Here is a 22,892-nt window from a genome sequence, read left to right as displayed (position 1 = left end):
ATTTGTACCTGGCCGGACACAACAATATAGGGAAGCCCTTTTTTTCTTAATTATTTCATGAAATAATTTAAAGAAAATTGACGTGGGGCTTCGCCCTGTTTTTGTGTCCAGCCAGGTACAACTAGGCAGCTGGGGGCTGGAATCCGCAGCGCAGGGAGGCCCAAGCTTTCTGGGCCACCCCCGCTGCAAATTGCAGTCCGCAGCCACCCCGGAAAATGGCGCGTTCATAGAAGCGCCATCTTCTGGCGCTGTACCCAACTCATCCAGGGCCCTGATGCGGTGGCTCACTGGGTAATAAAGAGGTTAGGGCCAGCTTGGCATTATCAGCTGGCCCTAAGCCCGAAATTCATGGGGTCACGCCAATATTAGACATGACCACCATGAATTTCTAGTAAAGTATTTAAAAAAAACACAACACCCAGAATAAAGTCCTTTAATTGAAATAAACACACAATTCTTTATTGTTCTAAATTAAACCATACTTACCATCACGCCCATTCCAGCTGAAGCCAACGATCTCCTGAAATAAAAGAAAAATAATAATGCAACCTCATCCTTACCTTTCCATGGTTCCCACGACAGCTTCAGCTCTGCTACATCGAGATGACAGGCTGGACCGCAGCAGAACGCCGCCATCCAGCCTCTCATCCCGCAGACACTGAGAAGCGCAGGCTTGCTTGCGCTCCACAGTGTCTCTCTGTGAGGGCATCCAGATGAGCCGAGTTAATGTCCAATGAACTCGGCTCACCTCATGCACGTCACTGACAGCGTGGGAAAATTCTCCTGCACTCAGCGCTTCAGCGTGGGAGAATTCTCACGCTGAAGCGCTGAGTGCAGGAGAATTCTCCCACGCTGTCAGTGACGTGCAGGAGGTGAGCTGAGTTCATTGGACATGAGCTCACCTTATGCACGTCACTGACAGCGTGGGAGAATTCTCCTGCACTCACCGCTTCAGCTTGAGAATTTTCCCACGCTGTCAGTGACGTGCATGAGGTGAGCCGAGTTCATTGGACATGAACTCGGCTCATCTGGATGTCGTCACAGAGAGACGCTGAGCAGCGCAAGCAAGCCTGTGCTTCTCAGTGTCTGCGGGATGAGAGGCTGGATGGCAGCGTTCTGCTGCGGTCCAGCCTGTCATCTCGATGTAGCAGAGCTGAAGCTGTCGTGGGAACCATGGAAAGGTAAGGATGAGGTTGCTTTATTATTTTTCTTTTATTGCAGGAGATCGTTGGCTTCAGCTGGAATGGGCGTGACGGTAAGTATGGTTTAATTTAGAACAATAAAGGATTGTGTCTTTATTTCAATTAAAGGACTTTATTCTGGGTGTTTGTGTTTTTTTTAACTTTGACTATGGGGTTAGTAATGGGGGTGTCTTATAGACGCCTCTCCATTACTAACCTGGGCTTGATGTCAGCTGGCATTATAAGCTGACATCAACCCCAACCCTATTACCCCCTGCCACCGCACCAGGGCAGCGTGGAAGAGCGAGGCTAAGTGCCAGAATTGGCGCATCCTATGAATGCGCCATTTCTGGGGCGGCTGACGGCTGGTGTTTCTAGCCTGGGAGGGGGCCAATATTCATGGCTCCCTTCCTGGGCTATAAATATCAGCCCCCAGCTGTCTGCCTAGCCTTTGCTAGCTATTAAATTAGGGGGGACCCCACGTCATTTTTTTTGGGGTGTCCCCCATTTTAATAGCTAGTAAAGGCTATGTATTCAGCTGGGGGCTGATATTAGTAGCCTGGGAAGCTCCGTGGGTATTACCCCCTTCCCAGGCTTCAAACATCTGCCCCAGCCGTCTGCTTAACCTCCGCTAGAGCCTAAAATTAAGGGGAACCCCACGCCAATTTTTTTAATAATAAATCCTTTATTTTAATACTAAATGACAAGTACAGTAACCAACACTATCACTGTACTTCATATATATGTGACTGACATGTTTCTATCTATCTAATCTATGTGTGAAGCTCTATTCTGTCTGTTATAAATTGTCGGGTACCGCTGCTGAATTGCCGGCCGGCTTTTTTAAAGAGACGGTGCATGAAAACACTATTATTTTTTTTGATAAATCCTTTACGCTAAATGACAAGTACAGTAAGCAACACTGTCACTGTACTTCGTATATATGTGGCTGACATGTTTCTATCTATCTAATCTATGTGTGAAGCTCTATTCTGTCTGTTATAAATTGTGGGGTACCGCTGCTGAATTGCCGGCCGGCTTTTTTAAAGAGACGGTGCATGAAAACACTATTATTTTTTTTGATAAATCCTTTACGCTAAATGACAAGTACAGTAAGCAGCACTTTCACTGTACTTCGTATATATGTGGCTGACATGTTTATATCTATCTAATCTATGTGTGAAGCTCTATTCTTTCGGTTCTAAATTGTCGGGTACCGGTGTATGCCGTTGCTGAATTGCCGGCTTTTCATGTTTCACTGTTGGCACTGTTCCCATCGATTTGGGCAATCACTGTAATGCCACAACCACCATGGCTGTGGCATTACAGTGAGTGGCAGACAATCCCTGCATGATTGGTGCTCTAAATAGCGCCAGACATGCAGGACACGCTTTTGGTGCACGAACAGTTATCGAACATAACCTCGAACAGCCGAATTTTTTGCAAATCGTTCGGGTTCGTGGAACAACTCGAACACCGCCCAAAACAGCTCGAATTTGAGATTGGCGAACAGTTCTAGTCGAACACCGCTCATCTCTACTTTTAAGTTGAAAAACAAATTGTAGAGAATACATATCCTACGGGACTCTTTCTTAGAATATAGGAAACATCAGTTGTTTCAAAGTATCAAAGGGGTTCTCCGGGAACAAAAAAATCTAAATAAGTAACTAAAGGAAACGTCATTATATAAAAATTAAATACATTTAATTTTCAAATCCCAATTGTTTTGTTTAGTCAGGCCATCACTATAGAATTAAAATGGCTGTCACCTTGTAACATTGACGGAATCCTGCCCTAGAATGTTAAGACAGGAGCTTGTGAGCATGCGCAGTAGCAGCTCCGCTCTCCTTCATATGTAGGAAGATGTGCTCCATAATACTGCTGGAGATACCAGAGGTAAGAAGTGGCTGCTCACACTGCTGTCCACCTTGTCCATGTGATCTAATACTGGAGATACCAGGAGTGCTGAGGTAAGAAGAGACAGCTCACACTGCTGTCTACCATGTCTATATGATATAATACTGGAGATAGCAGGGGTACTGAGGTAAGAAGAGGCTGCTCACACGGCTGTCCACCCTGTATGTGTGATCAAGTACTGGAGATACCAGGAGTGCTGAAGTAAGAAGAGGCTTCTCACACTGCTCTTCACCATGTCTATATGATCTAATACTGGAGATAGCAGGGGTACTGAGGTAAGAAGAGGCTGCTCACACTGCTGTCCACCATGTCTATATGATCTAATACTGGAGATACCAGAGGTGCTGAGTTAAGTAGAGGCTGCTCACACTGCTGTTCACCCTGTCTATGTGATCTAATACTGGAGATAACAGAGGTGCTGAGGTAAGAAGAAGCTCCTTACACTGCTTTCCACCATGTCTATATGATCTAATACTGTAGATAACAGAGGTGCTGAGGTAAGAAGAGGCTTCTCACACTGCTGTCTACCATGTCTATATGATCTAATACTGGAGATACCTGAGGTGCTGAGGTAAGAAGAGGCTGCTCGCAATTCTTTCCGCCCTGTCTATGTGATCAAATACTGGAGATACCAGGAGTGCTGAGGTAAGACAAGGCTTCTCACACTGCTGTCCACCATGTCTATATGATCTAATACTGGAGTTACCAATGGTGCTGAGGTAAGAAGAGGCTGCTCACACTGCTGTCCACCCTGTCTATGTGATCTAATACTGGAGATACCAGGGGTGCTGAGGTAAGAAAAGGCTTCTCACATTGCTGTCCACCATGTCTATATGATCTAATACTGGAGATACCCGAGGTGCTGAGGCAAGAAGAGGCTGCTCGCACTGCTGTCCACCATGTCTATATGATCTAATACTGGAGATACCAGGAGCGCTGAGGTAAGAAGAGGCTTTTCACACTGCTGTCCACCCTGTGTATACGATCTAATGCTGGAGACACCAGGAGTGCTGAGGTTAGAACAGATTGCTCGCACTTCTGTCCACCCTGTATATATGATCTAATACTGGAGACAGCAGGAGTGCTGAGGTAAGAAGAGGCTGCTCACACTGCAGTCCACCCTGTCTATCTGATCTAATACTGGAGATACCAGGAGTGCTGAGGTAAGAAGAGGCTGCTCGCACTGCTGTCCACCCTGTCTATCTGATCTAATACTGGAGATACCAGGTGTGCTGAGGTAAGAAGAGGCTGCTCGCACTGCTGTCCACCATGTCTATCTGATCTAATACTGGAGATACCAGGAGTGCTGAGGTTAGAACAGATTGCTCGCACTTCTGTCCACCCTGTATATATGATCTAATACTGGAGACAGCAGGAGTGCTGAGGTAAGAAGAGGCTGCTCACACTGCTGTCCACCCTGTCTATCTGATCTAATACTGGAGATACCAGAAGTGCTGAGGTAAGAAGAGGCTGCTCGCACTGCTGTCCACCCTGTCTATCTGATCTAATACTGGAGATACCAGGGGTGCTGAGGTAAGAAGAGGCTGCTCGCACTGCTGTCCACCCTGTCTATCTGATCTAATACTGGAGATACCAGGAGTGCTGAGGTAAGAAGAGACTGCTCATACTGCTGTCCACCCTGTCTATCTGATCTAATACTGGAGATACCAGGGGTGCTGAGGTAAGAAGAGGCTGCTCACACTGCTGTCCACCCTGTCTATCTGATCTAATACTGGAGATACCAGGGGTGCTGAGGTAAGAAGAGGCTTCTCACACTGCTGTCCACAAAGTCTATCTGATCTAATACTTAAGATTCCAGGGGGGCTGAAGAAGAAAAGTCTGCTCACTCTGCTGTGTGCTCTGTCTTTCTGAATAACAATATAAGTATCTCCAGGTCACATTCTATGACAGGTTTCTGTCAGTGTTATAATGTGACTGCCAATTTAATTTTATAGTGATTACCTCTCTATACAAAACTATTCTCATTTGATAATTAAACCCTTCAATAATAATTCCCCATTTTTTTCATTTTAGTTTTTTCCTCCCCGTCTTCCAAGAGCCATAACTTTTTTATTTTTCTGTTCACACAGCCGTATTGATTTTGTGGGACGAGTTGTACCTTTGAATGACATCATTCATTTTTTGGGATACGGGACTGGATGATTGCTTATTTTTGCACCCTGAGCTGACATTTTTACTGGTATCATTTTGAGGTAGACATGATGTTTTGATTTCCTCTTATTGCAATTTACTGCAATGTTGCCGCAGCCAAAAGAAACGTAATTCCGGAATTTTGATTTTCTTTTTCTTACACCTTTTGCCGATCAGAATAATTTACTCTATGTTTTGATACTCTTTTTTACTTTTTGCTGTATTTAATAGTCCCTTTAGGGGACTTGATCCTGAGATCATCTGATTTCTTGTGCTATACAGTAAATAACAGTGCACCAACAGTGCTAATTATACTGAAAATCACGATTTCCTATGAACGCCAGATACAGGCTGGCTTTCATAGGAGGATCATAGTGACATATACAGGGATCATCAGCTCACTCCTGTCTGTCCTGGCAACCCATCAGAGCCCTGCGATCCGGCTGGGAAAGATGCGGGCTCGGTGGGGCAGGGACATGACTTTTGACATTAATGTACGTCAAACATCATGAAGGAGTTAAATGTATTGAGGCATCTTGTTTATAATAACATTTCCTTTCATTATTTTTTAGATTCCCGGAGAACCCCTTTAAGGTCATTAGTTGGTAACATTGGTTCATGTTTCAAACATATTTTCGATTGAAAACTTGGTGAAAGAAAAACTACACTCTAGCCCACAACAAAATAAGGGCCCCCAACAATCTTTCCTCAACCCTCCGGGCCAGAAGGTCCCAGCAATGGTCAGAGATTGATGGTCTCTCTTACATAAAGCTTAGACCCTTCTTGCTTCCGACTTCTACCCGAGCTGTCACCCCAGTTTTATTCAGTATTGAAAAAGTCTAGGTTAATTTCTGCCGTGAAAGACAACCCAAGTTTTGTAAAAAAAAGAATAAAAAAAATCTCATATCACCCAGCCAGAAGTGCTAGGCAAATAGAGGTGAATTTTCTTTCCTCAACCCTCCAGTTCAGAAGGTCCGAGCAATGGTCAGAGATTGATGGTCTCTCTTGGATGAAGCTTAGGGTCTTCTTGCTTCCGACTTTCACCTGAGCTGTCACCCCAGTGTTCTTCAGGATTAAAGCCTAGGTTTAGTTCTCCCCTCAAAAGGCAACTCAAGGTTTTTTTTTAAAAAAAAATTCTCATATCACCGAGCCAAAAGGGCTAGGCAAATATAGGTGAATGTACTCCAATGGGTGAAAGTGAAGTGGTGCAATATGACATCATTCAGTGAAGTTCCCATACCCAGTGAGATGATGAGCATGAGTAGTAGATACATGTTTTAAAACAATTCTTTGTTCATGGTATTGAAAAACCCAGAGGTTCCCCCCTGAAACCCACTTCTCCGTTTCCCTTTAGGTCTGACATGAAATGTTTTTGTTCGTATTTGTTTGTCTTTCGGTCCTTTACCAGTGGGATCTTGACAAAATCTTGACAAAAGTATTAGCCATGATCTTTTCCAAAAGTAATATGTTAAATGAAAGTAAAACATTAACACAGATTAAGCCTCTACATATTTTAACAGCTTTATTTTAAATGTCATCCATTTATTCGACAGGTGTGCCAAACTAAAGTGATGAAATTGAATCCTACAGTGTCCCAATACGCTTGGTATCCATGCAAAGCAGCCCAATATGTCGTGAACTTCTGGCTGAAGGTTAGTCATTTTAATCAAATTCATAATATATTAAATTCTGCATGTAATGTATTTTATGAGAATTTTTTTTACTTAGATAGGTGGGTATAGTGAAAAAAAATATAATAGAAGCTTCCCATGTCAAGCATTATCTATTTCCATATTTATTGACTTAATAGAAGCAAGATTTGCAAGTCTTAATGGCCATTTGAAAACAGTTGTATTCGATCAGAAAACCCCTTTAAATCCCTGAGCGCCCCTGATTCTGATGATCTTTTCCATTTGGTACTGCATCGCACCATTGCAGTAATATTCACATTTGTTTCTTTTGGAGAGCAGTATGTGAAATTTCTGCTTGCAATTAAACTGGGGGTTTCTTCAGAGTCTTCTCTGGGGGCGTTCACTTTCACCCTCTTAGATGCTGCCAATCAGGGCTTGATCAGCTGTCGAGTTGTGATTTGCAGCTTATGGAAGGGAAAGCTCACACAACCCAGAGAAGACTTGAAAGAAACACCTCGTTCAATTGCAAGCAGAGATTTCACATACAGCGCTGCAAATGCAAATAATGTGAATATTTTTGTAATGGAGCGACGCAAAGCGAAAAAGAGAGGCAGAATCTGTGAAGCTCAGGGATATTTCCAAGGTATTTAGCTATTTTTTAAATAACTGAAAGGCCTACTGTATGTACAGTACAGACCAAAAGTTTGGACACACCTTCTCATTTAAAGATTTTTCTGTATTTTCATGACTTTGAAAATTGTACATTCACACTAAAGGCATCAAAACTATGCATTAGCACATGTGGAATTATATACGTAACAAAAAAGTGTGAAACAACTGAAAATATGTCTTATATTCTAGGTTCTTCAAAGTAGCCGCCTTTTGCTTTGATGACTGCTTTGCACACTCTTGGCATTCTCTTGATGAGGTTCAAGAGGTAGTCACCGGAAATGGTCTTCCAACAATCTTGAAGGAGTTCCCAGAGATGCTTAGCACTTGTTGGCCCTTTTGCCTTCATTCTGCAGTCCAGCTCACCACAAACCATCTCGATTAGGTTCAGGTCTGGTGACTGTGGAGGCCAGGTCATCTGGTGTAGCACCCCATCACTCTCCTTCTTGGTCAAATAGCCCTTACACAGCCTGGAGGTGTGTTTGGGGTCATTGTCCTGTTGAAAAATAAATGATGGTCCAACTAAACGCAAACCGGATGGAATAGCATGCCGCTGCAAGATGCTGTGGTAGCCATGCTGGTTCAGTATGCCTTCAATTTTGAATAAATCCCCAACAGTGTCACCAGCAAAGCACCCCCACACCATCACACCTCCTCCTCCATGCTTCACGGTGGGAACCGGGCATGTAGAGTCCATCCGTTCACCTTTTCGGCATCGCACAAAGAGACGGTGGTTGGAACGAAAGATCTCAAATTTGCACTCATCAGACCAAAGCACAGATTTCCACTGGTCTAATGTCCATTCCTTGTGTTCTTTAGCCCAAACAAGTCTCTTCTGCTTGTTGCCTTATCCTTTGCATGGACAGCAACATGGCCTTCTCAATGTTGACCCACACTGACAGGTCACTTAGTCCCATCAAGAACACTGTGACTAGCATAACTAACATAGCACTAGACTCAGTCATAAAAGAGGTTATCTGCTTTGGACAATCAGTACTTATTAGAAGGCTCCATTGACGAAAAGGTGATGATATCATTTAGTGCTCTCTTTGATTCATTTTCCAAAACTTTTTTCATAGCCCTTTCACTTTTTTTTTTAACGGTCTTTGGCTCGATCTTGAGCCTTGGCAACTTTATGGATGAATGATCTGTAGGAAGACTGATCATGTGCAAGCTTAGATAGGTCCATCAGGGTCTTCTCCGACGTTATCTTGATGGTATTAAGCCATCGGGTTGCTTGTCTTCCTCTTCGCCTTATTCCTTCTATTCTTCCGTCCTTGATGTCCTTCTCCAGTGATTGCTCTGTTCATATGATGTGTCCAAAGTAGACAAGTCGTAGCTTAGTGATCCTTGCTTCTAGTGACATATCCGGCTTGATTTGTTCCAAAATGGGTTTGTTTGTTCTTCTTACCATCCATGGTATGGATGATCTCCTTTTCCAGCACCACATTTTTAAGGTGTCTATTCTTCTTCTGTCTTGTTTCTTTATCGTCCAGGTTTAGCATTCGTAAACAAACGCTTATTGATGAGATATTAAGCCAAATTATGGATTATAATATTATCTAAAAGGATTAGTCTAAACATGACTAATGGTTCGAATTGTAAAGTGCATGTAAAAACAAGCAGCTTTGCAATTTCCTTGTTCATAAAAATCTCCGTTCGTGAGAATGGAGGAACTTTTAATTCCATTGTTTAATGCTCAGCGCCTATGTTCCTGGCCATCGAATACAGTCTAGCAGCAATGATTGCGCTTGCACAGTGCTCTTTTTTTTGCGCCCGCAGTCAAATTTTGTTTTTACATTTTCAGTTTTCTCTTCCCTTCTTGCAAGATAAGGGCTTGTTTATTGCAGGACAGGTAGAATTACACCATCCATTTTCACATAAAATATACTGGAAAACCGCTAAAAAATCCAAATGGAGTGAAATGATTAAAAAAAATGCAATTCCGCCATTGTATTTTGGGTTTTGTTTTTACATCATTCATTGTATGGTAAAAAATGAATCGGCAGTATGACTTTCCACGGCAGTATGATTATGATACCAATCTTGCATATATATATAATAAAAAAAAATTCAAACGTTTGTAGAAAAAAAAAAAAGAAAAGAGAATTTAGGTTTGCTACCATTTTCCATCAAGAGAGCTGTATAAGAGATTGTTTTTTCATGGGAGAACTAACAGTTTTAATGTTACCAATTTAGAGTACATACAGCTCTGTCTTTGAGTGCTTCCATTGCTTATGTTTTTTTATTTTTTACATCTCTTTAAACTTAATGGAGGAAAGAGGGGACAATTACATTTTTTCTATATTTTTTTTTGCTTTTTTACTTTATCTTTAGTGCCCCAGAGAACTTGAACTTGCAATCATCTGATTGTGTATATACTATATACTGTAATTCAAGCTGTATTGCAGTATATGGTGTAAATGTTGGTCTCCACAACATGAGTACCAAGATTGTAGCAACATGGTCCTTCAACAGCATTATAAACACAGGGTTGTGCTACAATTGTGTTGCGGCTGGGCAATGGTACCTAGTACATCTGCACCTGCCCAGTTCAATGCCAATGTCAGACATTGACAGCAGCATCTAAATGGTTAACAGCTGTCATGTGAGCTCTGCTTCCTCCCCATTCCTGGCATACAGGAAGTTGGGAGGCAGGGGAAAGGTGAGCTCCTGAAGATGAAACATGAGAACAATCCTTAAAGAAATAGTTACAATATTGTTACATAAAAGTTGTATTGCATTATTTTTACAGGCACATTTTTCTCAATACGTGGTTGTTGCTGCCGTTGTTGTGCACCTGGTGACAGATGGGACATCCTATAGTTATCAAAAGCCGGAGACGATCAGTGTTCATCTGATTGATATCAAAGAACAAATGCATGATCTTGGTAAAATCTTTGCTTAGTTTCTGAAATTTCAAAGTGTTCAGTATTGTACTACCCATTATTATTATAATCAATATTATTTTTGCTTTTTTGCCCAATTCACAATATGGTATTTTTGAAATGTTTAGAGGACTTTTAGTTGTCTTTTAAATGTTATTGATACATAAGCAGTGCCGACTCTACATTTCCTTTTAATCGATAGATTTCTCTGTGTTCTCCATCTTCAGTCGTCTCCATGGTACAGGATGTATCCTGATAATACCGGAAGGCAGGAGGGTAAATGCTTACTGCACCATAGAGATGACTGAGATGGAAAACAGTGAAAACTGCACAGGAAAAGAGAGAATATGAAACTGTAAGTCATATCACTGGATTTTCTGCAATGTAAGGGTTTGGAGATTTTTTTGGGGTCATTAAAAATTTAAATATGTATTTTGGAAAAATAATTGGTTTTCACATCATTGCATATATTTAATTTTTTTTTTCAATGAAATTACCAATTTTATGCATATAAAGTTTATTCACAGTATGCACCATGGCTCCAATCATCGTTGGATGTACACTTTACACTCTAACGTCCAAACCAGTTTAGCAATGATTGACAATAATCGGCCCTAAATGTCCTGCAGGAAACAACCCAATTAGGAGCTGGTCTTGGAGTCAATGACTTGCCAATATGGACTATTACTTCTAAAATTGTTTAGTATTAAACCTTGCTGAAATCACGTAATGTTTTAGAGGTCACTTCCACGCTACAACCTCTCCACGTTCCTGACCCTGCTTTCCCAGGGCACAAGAAATTTTCCAGAATCGCTAATTTCTGGATGGTTTTAGGTGCGCTCTTAGAGGAGTTTGGAAAGTCTCCCCTTTTTCAGGAGGTCCTTGAACTTTCTAAGAGATTTGCCAAGAATGCTTGGGATGTGGCGTTCGATGAAGGGTAAGGCTATGTTCACATCACGTTTTATTCACTCTTCACTGGCTAAATCGGGGCTCATGTCCAAAGCCACAAATTATCTGGATTTGGATGTTTGTGATGATGGAGCACAAGACTTCAATGATGAAAATGAAATCACTGTGTGTATTTGAGATGGGCACTAAAACGTGGTCGAGTACATTTTGGTGCCAACCTCAAATAGGCAGATACTGTCAAAACTGTTGTCCAACGGGGCACAATGTGACTCTGTCTGCATCATTAAAGTCAATAGACCCAGTTATGTACCACTAATAGTTGTAGACCATGCAGCCACTATGGGGCCTGTGATTCGAGAGGGCCTGATGCCACCACCGAGTTCTCCACCTCCTGCCTGGCATCGCACTTTCAACTGTTTCGGCATCAAGGATGCCAATACTGTTAAAAGCAATGATGGAAGAGGGCTATGTTTTGCTAATATCATACTTTATGGGGGACATGAAAGGGATATCTTAATGCATGGGAACACTAAGAGGCTTTAATAAGAGGAAAATGACTCTGTATGAGCTGCAAAGTTGTGAGATATGCTCTCCTGTGACCATGCCAAATATTTTTTTTTCGTGGGGGCCCCAATTAGGACACCTACCATGGTGCCCCATGATTTCTATGTACACCTCCTGGGCTTCAGACTTAGCTTTGATGGATCGACTGACAACTGAATAAAACATGATGTGACTATAGCTTAATGATGCAATGATGGCAACAAAGTGTACAATGAAACTGAATTAATTATATGATAATAATATGGTTACATTACCTTCATTTACACAGCTTTGATTAATATGTTTTTTAATGGTAATTTTTACCTTTCACCCCACGGCAGGTGTTCATATTATTAGCTGTCGGAACAATCCTTTGGTGGTTCCTGTGAGACATGATCTCAGTCAGCCCTTTTACCACAGTAAGGCTGTCCTCATAAGCTTTTCTTCCAATTTGGTGGCCATATCGGGAGTGGCTCTAAGGTCTTTTCACGATTTTGACCCAATCAAAATTAGCAGCTGCCAAAGAGGAGAGATTTACAGTGCATCTGAGCAGAGGTGAGTAGGTTATCAGCTTTAATTTATCTTTACCAATGAAACTTACTAACGGGTTATAAAATGTGAAGATTTATAAGCCTCTATTTAATTGCATTACTAGTGTCATAATATTTTAACTATAGAGTAAAGGCTCCCATTCACATTAGACAGCTGTCACCTGACCAATGCTTTGGCCAATCGTGTGGCTGACGGTCATCTCGGTCAGCTCTCATGTGCCATATGGATTCCCACAAATTTAAATATTTATTAAATATAAATATTTAGTTTTTGGGTGTTGTCCTCTTTAGAGCTTTCTTGCATGAAGAAATTACATTTCAGCTTCCTGAACCCATAGGAGTATGAGGTGAGTGAAGTAGTATATTGGGATTAATTGTAACCTCACCTATATGTAGGCACCATGCATTTTTCTAAGTTCTCTTTTACTAAATGCATGGCGCCTACAGTGAAACATGGTGGTGACGCGCCCCCTGGGCCAGTGTTGTTTGGGGGATACCCGGAGCCGGATCAGATGGGGGTTGTAGTCTCCGAGTGGCGGTGACCCGGTCCGTGCCCAGGGTGTCAAACTCAGTGTGTGGCAGTCCTACAGATGTTGCTGGATGTTCTTTAGTGTCGACTACGCCACCCGTTGATTTGCGGTCAATACGGCCGCCGCTGCAGCAGGGTCCGCTGAGGCTGGTGGTGTGTGTGCAGCTTCTGGTAGTATAACCCCCAACGGGAGGGGTATAGCCTCAGGGGGTCAGTTGTAGAGGATGGTGGTTGTGGTGGTGCAGTGAGGATGGTAATCAGACTCAGAGTCGGGCTGTGCAGTTCAGCGTTTTTACTTACTGCTGTTGTGCTGGTCACTCCGGCCTTGAGTGACCGCCCGAGCCGCGCTGCGTCCACCAGGTCCTGGACTCGGCCAACCCCCAGGTAATTCTGGAGCGTGATCCTGAGCTCCCTTTCTGACGTTCCTTTTCTCTGGCCTTCCCCACCAGGGATCCACTTATGTCCGGCTCCCTCGGGCCTCTTGTTGGTAAAACCCTTGTCTCTGGGTTCCCTGACCCTATACTCGGTGTGCCTTCGCAGTGGATTTAGTGGGGGGTCGTGGCAGATCCTGCCCACAACCTCCGGTCTCTGGCTGAGGATTAGTGCCCTCCACCAGCTTGGGATCCGGTACCCTTGTGCCAACCCTTCACCCTTCTGGTTGTATTTGGGCTCTTGGGGTTCCCTCTTCTTCCCCTCTGGGTCCTTCTTTTCTCCTCTCTCTCTTCTTTCAGGACTGCTTGACCCTCTACAAAAGACTGACTGGTAACTGTCTGCCTGTCTGACCCTGATCTAAGATGGTTCCCACCTTATATACTCCCTCTATGTGTGAGCTCAGGTGACCAGCACCCAATGAGCTCCTAGCATTACCCAGACTGCTCCCCCTATCTGCCCCTACACTACTGGGATGTTCCACCCCCCTCCCACTCCAGCCAGGGACAGACACTGTCGTACCTGCACATAAACTGGTGGGAGTACCATTGATCTGTCCCCCGGAAATGGGATGTATGTAGTGCATGCAGCCTACTGAGCTCAGTTCCACACTCCATCCTTACCCGGGAGTGGAATACCACACCTCTGGGTTGAGGTATAATACCCCTGTAGCAGCCGAATCCTCAGGGTGCTACAGTGGTATATAGTTTATATAGTTATATATATATATATATAAATTGTAATGCTCATTGGCATTCTGGCAGCACTTCAGGTATACACAAGAACCAAGTTCTTTTCAAAGAAAGTGAGGTTTACTAATAAACCCTTCATGACATGGCGACTTTCCATTTTTTTCGTTTTTGCTTTTTCCTCCCCTTATTCCAAGAACCATAACTTTTTTATATTTTCGTTTTTCGTCCCCATAGGCATATGAAGGATTGTTTTTTGAGGGAAGGGACAAGTTGTACTTTTTAATGACATCTTTCATTTTATTATGTGATGCACTGGAAAAGGGGGAAAAAATTTTAAAATTGCAAAAAAAATACAATCCCACAATTTGCTTTTTGTATTTTTTTCTTTTTTTGAAGGGGGGTGGATTTGTTAAAAAAAATTGGTAATGTCTCCATTTTCTGAGACCCGTTTTGGTGTTTTGATTTTTTTTCTCGTTACGCCATTTACTGATCTGATTAATTTATTTTAGATTTTTATAGATCGGAGTTTTGCAAACGCAGTGATACCAAATATGTGTATTTTTTATATTTTTTAATTGTTTAATTTTTAATGGGGCAAAGGGGGATGATTTAAACTTTTGTGTTTTTTTTTTATTTTTTTATATTTTTAAAAAAGTTTTTATTTTCATTTTTACTGTATTTAATAGTCCCCTTAGGGGACTTGAAGCTGTGATCATCCGTTTGCTTGTGCTGTACATAGCAGAGCATCAACACTGCCATGTAATGGCAACTACAGGCTGGCTTTCACAGGAGAATCATAAAGACAGGCACAAAGACTTCACAGTATTCAAACGAAAGTAATAAAAAGAAAACAAACACAGTCCCTTCTCTGGGTAGGCAAATTAAGCACATGGTCTCTCACCCTTACAGCGACACAGGCCCTGCTCCTCTCTCCATTGGATCAGCAACCAGACTGACTTCCTCACCAACACCACACACACCTAAGGCAATTTAGCAGTCTTTTATAGGAGCTGAAAAGCTGAATTGGAGGTATGCGAGCAACCATTCCCACCAAGGCTATTTGACTGCTCCTATATCCCTGACCCAAAATCCTGTCCAATAAAAGAAAATCTCTCAGCCTGCTGTTAGTGGAGCTTTCATTCCAGAACCTCAAGCACCAAGGCCAGCCACCTCAGTGACATGTATCTTCCAGGATTTACCACTTTCCTTCCAACAATATATTAATATTCAAAAGTACATAGAGGAAAGGATTTTGCAGAGGGTATCTTGTGGAGAAGAAGTAGCAGTATATATACAGGTGCATCTCACTAAATTAGAATATCATCAAAAAGTTAATTAATTTCAGTTCTTCAATCCAAAAAGTGAAACTCCTATATTATATAGAGTCCATACAAACAGAGTGATCTATTTCAAGTGTTTATTTCTGTTAATGTTGATGATTATGGCTTACAGCCAATGAAAACACAAAAGTCATTATCTCAGTAAATTAAAATAATTATAAAACATCTGCAAAGGTTTCCTAAGCATTTAAAAAGGTCCCTTAGTCTGTTTCAGTAGGCTCCACAATCATGGGGAAGACTGCTAACTTGACAGATGGCCAGAAGGCCGTCACTGACACACTCCACAAGGTCCCAGAGTTCCAATTTTCATTTGGAAATCAAGGTCCCAGAGTCTGGAGGAAGAGTGGAGAGGCCACAATCCAAGCTGCTGGAGGTCTAGTGTGAAGTTTCCACAATCAGTGATGGTTTGGGGGGCCATGTCATCTGCTGGTGTAGGTCCACTGTATTTTATCAAGACCAAAGTCAGCGCAGCTGTCTACCAGGACATTGTAGAGCGTTTCATGCTTCCCTCTGCCGACAAGCTTTTTGGAGATGAAAATTTCATTCTCCAGCAGGACTTGGCCCCTGTCCACACGGCCAAAAGTACCAATACCTGGTTTACACACAACAGTATCACTGTGCTTGATTGGCAGCAAACTCGCCTGACCTTAACCCCATAGAGAATCTATTATAGAGAATCTATGTGGTATTGTCAAGAGGAAGATGAGAGACACCAGACCCAACAATGCAGAGGAGCTGAAGGCTGCCATCAAACCCACCTGGGCTTCCATAACCCCTCAGCAGGGCCACAGGCTGATCGCCTCCATGCCACGTTGCCGCATTGATGCAGTTGACTCGCCCCCTGGGCCAGTGCTGTAGTGCGGCGCGCGTGCGCGCGGGGGATACCCGGAGCCGGATCCGATGGGGGTAGTAGTCTTCGTGTGGCGGTGACCCGGTCCGCGCCCAGGGTGGTCAAACTAAGTGGCAGTTATTAGTATGATGGTATTAGTGTCCGACTACGCCACCCGTTGAATGCGGTTATGAAACCGCCGCTGCAGGGCAGACCGCTGAGGCCGGTGGTATAGGTGTGCAGCAATGTTGATATAACCCCCAACGGGAGAGGTATGGCCTCAGGGCAGCGGATGTGGGTGATATTGGGAGTGATGGTGTGGATGTCCCAGCACTAACGGTGCGACAAGGAAGCACGGAGACACGAGGGTACAGTTCAGGGCCTTTACTGATGGTACAAGGCAAATTCCCCCGGGAGTACTGGCTAGTAGTTGGGGCCTGGTTAGTCTGCGAGTAAGCCGGAGTTCCCCTGGCCAGGTGGAGTTGTAGGCCTTCCCGTTAGTCTGTACCCTTCCTGGCTACCCTGCTTTCAGCGGTTACAAGTAGCCCACGTCCCTGGGTATACCGTGTGGTGCTCACCCGTATGGCTGGTGACCTGGGGCCTCCTGTTAGCCTCCGCTCCGGGATGGCGGTGCTGGTCCCTTCGTTGTGACTGAGCCTCCGGGCTTTTATGGCCAGAGGACTTGGAATCCCCTGCCGGATGGATTCTGCTGCTGGGTATATCTTAGTCCCCACAGCCTCGGACTCCTGTGTCCGGTTTTAGTACCTTCTCCCAGGGCGAGCTCTGCACGGCTCCAGCCCCTGGCGCTTCTCCTTGGCTCCTACAGAGCTCCTGATGTCTCTCTGTCCCTGTTTCTGCGTGTCCAGACCAGACTCCGTCTCTGTCTGGAACTCCTCTCTCTAACCCTGCCTCAGCCCCAGTTTATGTAGGGGAAGTTCTTCCCCTCCCAGGACTGGGCAGGAGGTGTGGCATGCTTAGGATTCCTGCCCAGGAGACCTCCCACCTGCTCACAGACGTAATACTGCTATTACTGTGGAAACCAGACCCCTGGGGTGCCACATTCCCCCCTAGTGAAATTTAGTACTCCCGGACTAAACATATTTTTTTTTTTTTTTCAAAACATAACAGGGTATAAACAATAACAATTAAATACATGAGATGGTCACGGCGTGTCCGTAACCGGGAAGCAATAAGGGTGTCCATTTCACCAAAGAACAGGGAGCCGTAACCAGGTAGGGGTCTGTCCTGCCCCGAGTCTTCAACAGTCTTTAGTCCATTCCTGGGTTACGCTCCAAACATATTTACAACAGAGTTCCGGTTACTCACTGTCCATAACCTGTCAGTCCATATAAAGAAATCTGTAACTGAAAAACATAATTAGCAACGGCTACAACAAAACAGGTAAACATAAAATAGTTAAAGCAACTAGCCAACTTAGATTCTCCAACGTACGGGCATCTGGCCTCTGGTAACCCTAGTGGACCTACGGAGCTCACTAACTGGTCCTGCACTACAGGGTGTAGGAGGTGTTATGGGCAGGCTGGGCAGCTTTCTGCGCACTCTTTGGCACACTAGGGGCACGGCAGGCTCACTACTAGCAGAGGGTTGATCCTCCTGTACTGCTGGTGTGGACTCTTCTGCCTCTTGGGCCGGCTGCTCTTCCAGCTCTACTGGTTCCTCTGTAGGCACTTGCGGGGCTGGCTGGAGAAAGGTGAGGATGGGTACCACAACAGCACCGTTTACCTGTGTCCAAGACCGGGGGAAGTCTCCGAGTACAGTCCTGATCATTTCTTCCCTTTCCTCTGCGGGTCGAGGGTTTTCTTGATCTTCCTCTTCGGGGCTTTGCAGCTGCTCGGGACACTTCTTCAGGTGGTCTCTGGAGACAACGGCTGTGGTTTCTCCTCCATCCTTACTGATCACGCAAATCTTTGGGCTCTCATGGCTTGATGGCAGTACGGTGTACGGGTCCTTCTCCCACTGGTCGTCCAACTTGTGGAGCCGTCTTTTCCTCTTCAAGACCTGCTCTCCAGGTACCAGGGGAACAGCGGGAGCATACTGATTATAAGCCCTCTCTTGCCTTTCTCTAGCTTGAGACAGACTTCGCTCCACGCTCTCCTGCACTTTCCGATACTGCTGCTGCCGTCCTGTATCCCAGTCTGCCTCTGGCGAGGTGTCCTCGGGCGTCAGGACTCCCATATCCAGGTCGATAGGCAGCTTACCAGGCCTCGCTCTCATTAGGTAAGCCGGGGTACAGTTGGTAGAACCTACAGGGATGTGGTTGTATAGGTCCACCAGATCAGGCAGCTTCTCAGGCCACAGACTGCGTTCTTCCAGGGGCAATGTTTTCAGGAGGTCTATCACCACCTGGTTCATCTTCTCGCAGAGTCCATTAGTTTGTGGGTGATAGGGCGATGTTCTTATCTTCGTGCAGCCATACAGGTTGCAGAACTCCTGGAAGACTTCCGCTTCGAAGGCTGGCCCTTGGTCTGTCAGCACTTGGTCCGGGTACCCGTGTGGATGGCAGAAGTGCTGCTGGAAGGCTCTAGCTGCTGTTTGAGCCGTTAAGTCCTTGACCAGGACCACCACCAGGAACCGGGAGTAATGATCTACGATTGTGAGGGCGTAGACATACCCAGATCTGCTTGGAGCCAGTTTCACATGGTCCAGGGCTAACAGTTCCAGTGGCTGTCGGGTGATGATGGGCTGCAAGGGAGTCTTCTGGCTGGCACGGTCCTTCCTTCTTAGGTGGCACGGTCCACAGTCTCTGCACCACCTCTCGATGGCTCCTCTCATGCCTACCCAGTAGAACCGTTCACGCAACAAGAACTCCAGCTTCTTCCACCCGAAATGTCCTGCTCCGTTGTGGTACGCCTCCAGAATCATAGCCGCGTCTCGTCTGGGGACCACTACCTGCCAGGTCAACTCATGTGTTCGAGAGTTAACCATTCTCCGGCACAACTTCTCCCTGTAGAGGAACAGCCTACTTTTCTCCTTCCACAGTTGCTTAGTCTCCTCTGGGGCGTCTGGGTCCAGACTGGCATCGGCTTGGGTCAGCATTTCCTTCATCAGACGGACTGCAGGATCACTGTCTTGCGTCTCCGCCCAGTTGTAGTGGGGCAAGGGATTGAGCGTCGCGGAGCGCCTGTCCTTCACACGGTGGGAATACAGGGTAATCCCATGACGGTGGAACGCAGGGAGCTCAACTTCTTCCAGATCTTCTGGATCTTCCCCTACGTCCGGTAAGTTCGGCATTCTAGACAGGGCATCCGCGTTGGCATTTGAGCGTCCTGCCCGGTATTTGATGGTGAATTCAAAGTTGGACAGGCGAGCCATCCATCTCTGTTCCAGAGCACCGAGCCTTGCAGTGTCCAGGTGTGTCAACGGGTTGTTATCCGTGTACACGATGAATTTGGAGGAGGCAAGGTAATGCTTGAAACGTTCGGTCACTGCCCACACTACTGCCAAGAACTCCAGCTTGAATGAGCTATAATTCTCAGGGTTCCTCTCGGTGGGTCGTAGCTTTCGGCTAGCGTAAGCGATTACTCGTTCTTTTCCTTGCTGGATCTGGGACAGCACGGCTCCTAGCCCGATGTTACTTGCGTCCGTGTGGAGAATAAAGGGCTGGCTGTAGTCTGGATATGCCAGGATTTCATCCCCCGTGACGGCCATCTTCAGCTGGCAAAAGGACTCCTCTTCCAGCTTTTCCCACCTGAAGGGCGGCTTCTGGTTTTTGGCTTTTCGAGATTGACCTATCAGGAGGTCCTGCATAGGGGCTGCCATTTTGGTGAAACCGGGAATGAATCTTCGGTAGTAGCCTACCAACCCGAGGAACTGCCGCACTTCTTTTATGCTGGAGGGTCTTGGCCAGTCCTTAATCACGGTGATCTTATCAGGGTCTGGAGCCACTCCGTCAGCACTCACCACGTGTCCCAGGTATTGCACCTTTGGTTTCAGGAGGTGACACTTGGAGGGTTTCACCTTTAGGCCGTAGTTTGCCAGAGCTTCGAACACTTCTGCCAGGTGTTTCAGGTGGTCCTTGTAGGTCTTGGAATAGACGATGACATCGTCCAGGTATAACAGGACCGTCTCGAAGTTCCGGTGTCCCAGACAGCATTCCATCAACCGTTGGAAGGTTCCTGGTGCGTTGCAGAGCCCGAACGGCATGCAGTTAAATTCGCTGAGACCCATCGGGGTGGTGAATGCGGTCTTCTCCCGGTCTGCCTCTGCTACAGGAACCTGCCAGTACCTGCTAGTGAGATCCAAAGTAGAGAAGAAGTTAGCAGATTTTAATGCAGCTAAGGACTCTTCTATCCTTGGTAACGGGTACGCATCTTTGTGTGTGATACGGTTGACCTTCCTGTAGTCTACACACATTCTCATAGTGTTGTCCTTCTTTTTCACTAAGACTAGTGGAGCTGCCCAGGGGCTACAGCTGTCCCTGATTACCCCAGCCTCCTTCATGTCTCTAAGCATCCCCGTGGCGTGTTGGTAGTGTGCAGGGGGTACGGGTCGGTATCTCTCCTTTATGGGAGGATGGTCTCCCGTGGGGATGTGGTGTTCTACCCCCTTTACTCGCCCGAAGTCTAACGGGTGTTTACTAAACACTCTCTCGTACTCTTGAACCACCCGATAGACTCCTTGTTTCTGGTGTGAGGGAGTGGATTCGGTACCCAGATGTAGTTGCTGACACCAGTCCCCCACTGGTTTCTTAGAGCCGTCACCTTCCTCTGGTTGAGATGGAGGCAAGGGTTCCACGGCCTGTACAGAATTCTGGTTTATGGTGAACAATTTAGCTAGCGTGGCATACCGGGGCAGGTGTACTTCTCTCTCACCGACATTTATGATGCGAACGGGCACCCTCCCATGGCGTACATCGACCACCCCCCGTGCTGTCAAAATGGTGGGCCTACTGTCTGAGTAGACGGGTTCTACCATTGCTTGGTAGTCTCTACCTCTTAGACCAATAGCTGCCCGGCACCAAATCATCATCTCACTCTTTGGGGGCATGGCAATAGGGAACGGGTCACACATTCTCACGCTACCTATCTCACCACCAGATAGTTCCACCTGTTGCCGCTTCATCAGTGCCCGGATCTCTTTTTGGAGCACACGCTGCTGGCCGGAACTGGCGTTCTTGGCAACCTGCTGTAAAATGAGAATCACCTCTGCAAGACAATTTTCAATTACATTGGTTCCCAGGGTGATTCTAGGGTGACTCTCATGATGGTCTATGTCCACTATAATCAGTCCTTGTGCCGCCAGTTCGACTTTACCGATTTTAATGGTCACCTCCTTGAATCCCACCTGCGGCACGGGCTGACCATTGCTGGCGATGATACTCAGGTCGTCGTCTGGGTAGCGGGTTATGTCCGAATCATTCCAGTACTGCTTGAAGAGCACGTACGGGATGGTGGTGACCTGTGACCCAGTGTCTAGTAGGGCACTCATAGGAATGCCATCCAGTACCACAGGCAAGATTGGACGTCCCCCTACGTATTTATCACGCCAGTTTGATGAGCCTGATGGTCTTATGCCTGGGGGTTGGCCCTCTACCCCAGGTTGTGCCCGTTTAAATGACAGTACCTTGCCACATGTCCGGGTTGATTGCAGCGGCGGCAAATAGGTCGTCCGTCCTCGTTGTATCGATCGCTGGGTCTTCCTCTGGCCGGTGGGGTCCTCCTTGGTCGGCGCCACGGGATGTCCTCCGGTCCGGATGCCAGCTCGATCTTCCCTGCAGTAGAAACCTGTAAAGACTGCACAGTTCGGGTTAGCGCGGCAACGCTTTTAGTTAGCTCTTGGACCTGATGGTGCAGGTCTGTAGCCGGGTCACTGTTTAAAGCCTGCGCATCAGCTCCCACAGGCCCTGCAGACAAGGGCGCCGTCTCCTGGTGATAAGTGATAGCAGGGCGCCTGTGGGTCACAGCGCCACCTGGTGCCGGTTCTCGGAGCACCCGGATGGCTCTGTCCTTGAACTGTGCAAAGTCCAGGTCAGGGTCCTGTAAGGCCATTGCCCGCAACTGGGTTCGGTGGGCATTGCACAGTAGACCCTCAATGAATTGTTCAGTCAACAGCTTATCTTCATTTCCCACGCTGCAGGGTCTGCCTGCTTAATGGCTCTCAGGGCCTCTTGTAGGTTTAGAGCATAGTCTCTTATACTCTCATGTGCCCGTTGTTTGCACCCATAAAATCTTAGTTTTATTTCGGCTGAGGTGCGGGTGTCAAATGTGTCTTTCAGCCGGGTTAGTATGTCTCTGACAGTCCTCTTCCTCCCAGGTGGCCAGGACTTTACCTCCCTTTGGGCTGCCCCTGTTAATTGAGCCACCAGGATGCTCACTTTTTGCTCCTCTGTGAGGGGGTACACCTGGAAGAGGCTATCCAGCCTTTCTCTGAAGTCAGTTAGGGTATGTGACTCCCCTGAGTACTGGGGTAGCTAGGCTGCCCCCGGGATATAGGGCATAGTGAAAGGCATGACCGCAGCAGCGGTGGCGCTGGCGGTGGCTGTGGCAGTGAAGCTCTCCTCTGTATCCGACATCCTCCTCCCCCCCTAGTGGACCGTGGCCTACCTTGCGATGATCCTCTTCCGTAGGCCGCGGCTCCGCAGTGGATCGTCAGGGTTGAGGACCTTCCGTCGCG

At 45.9% G+C, this 22,892-nt stretch overlaps 1 protein-coding gene across 2 annotated transcripts in view; it reads left to right on the top strand.

Annotated features, from left to right (window-relative positions):
* Nucleotides 1-22,892, top strand: part of PAPPA (pappalysin 1) — a 461,556-nt gene that overhangs the window by 340,848 nt on the left and 97,816 nt on the right. For both annotated transcript variants that reach the window (XM_073639720.1, XM_073639719.1), the window contains exons 11-13: nucleotides 6,803-6,901; nucleotides 10,305-10,440; nucleotides 12,231-12,444. In XM_073639720.1, the coding sequence (XP_073495821.1) occupies nucleotides 6,803-6,901; nucleotides 10,305-10,440; nucleotides 12,231-12,444 (449 nt within the window). The remainder of the gene's footprint in view (nucleotides 1-6,802; nucleotides 6,902-10,304; nucleotides 10,441-12,230; nucleotides 12,445-22,892) is intronic.

Source organism: Phyllobates terribilis, unplaced genomic scaffold (assembly GCF_046119375.1).
Source record: "Phyllobates terribilis strain yellow unplaced genomic scaffold, ASM4611937v1 Scaffold_7__3_contigs__length_470593459, whole genome shotgun sequence".
Classification (NCBI taxonomy): Eukaryota; Metazoa; Chordata; class Amphibia; order Anura; family Dendrobatidae; genus Phyllobates; species Phyllobates terribilis.
The sequence above is the reverse complement of the archived record's forward strand: the minus strand, read 5'-3'. Positions and strand labels throughout refer to the sequence as shown.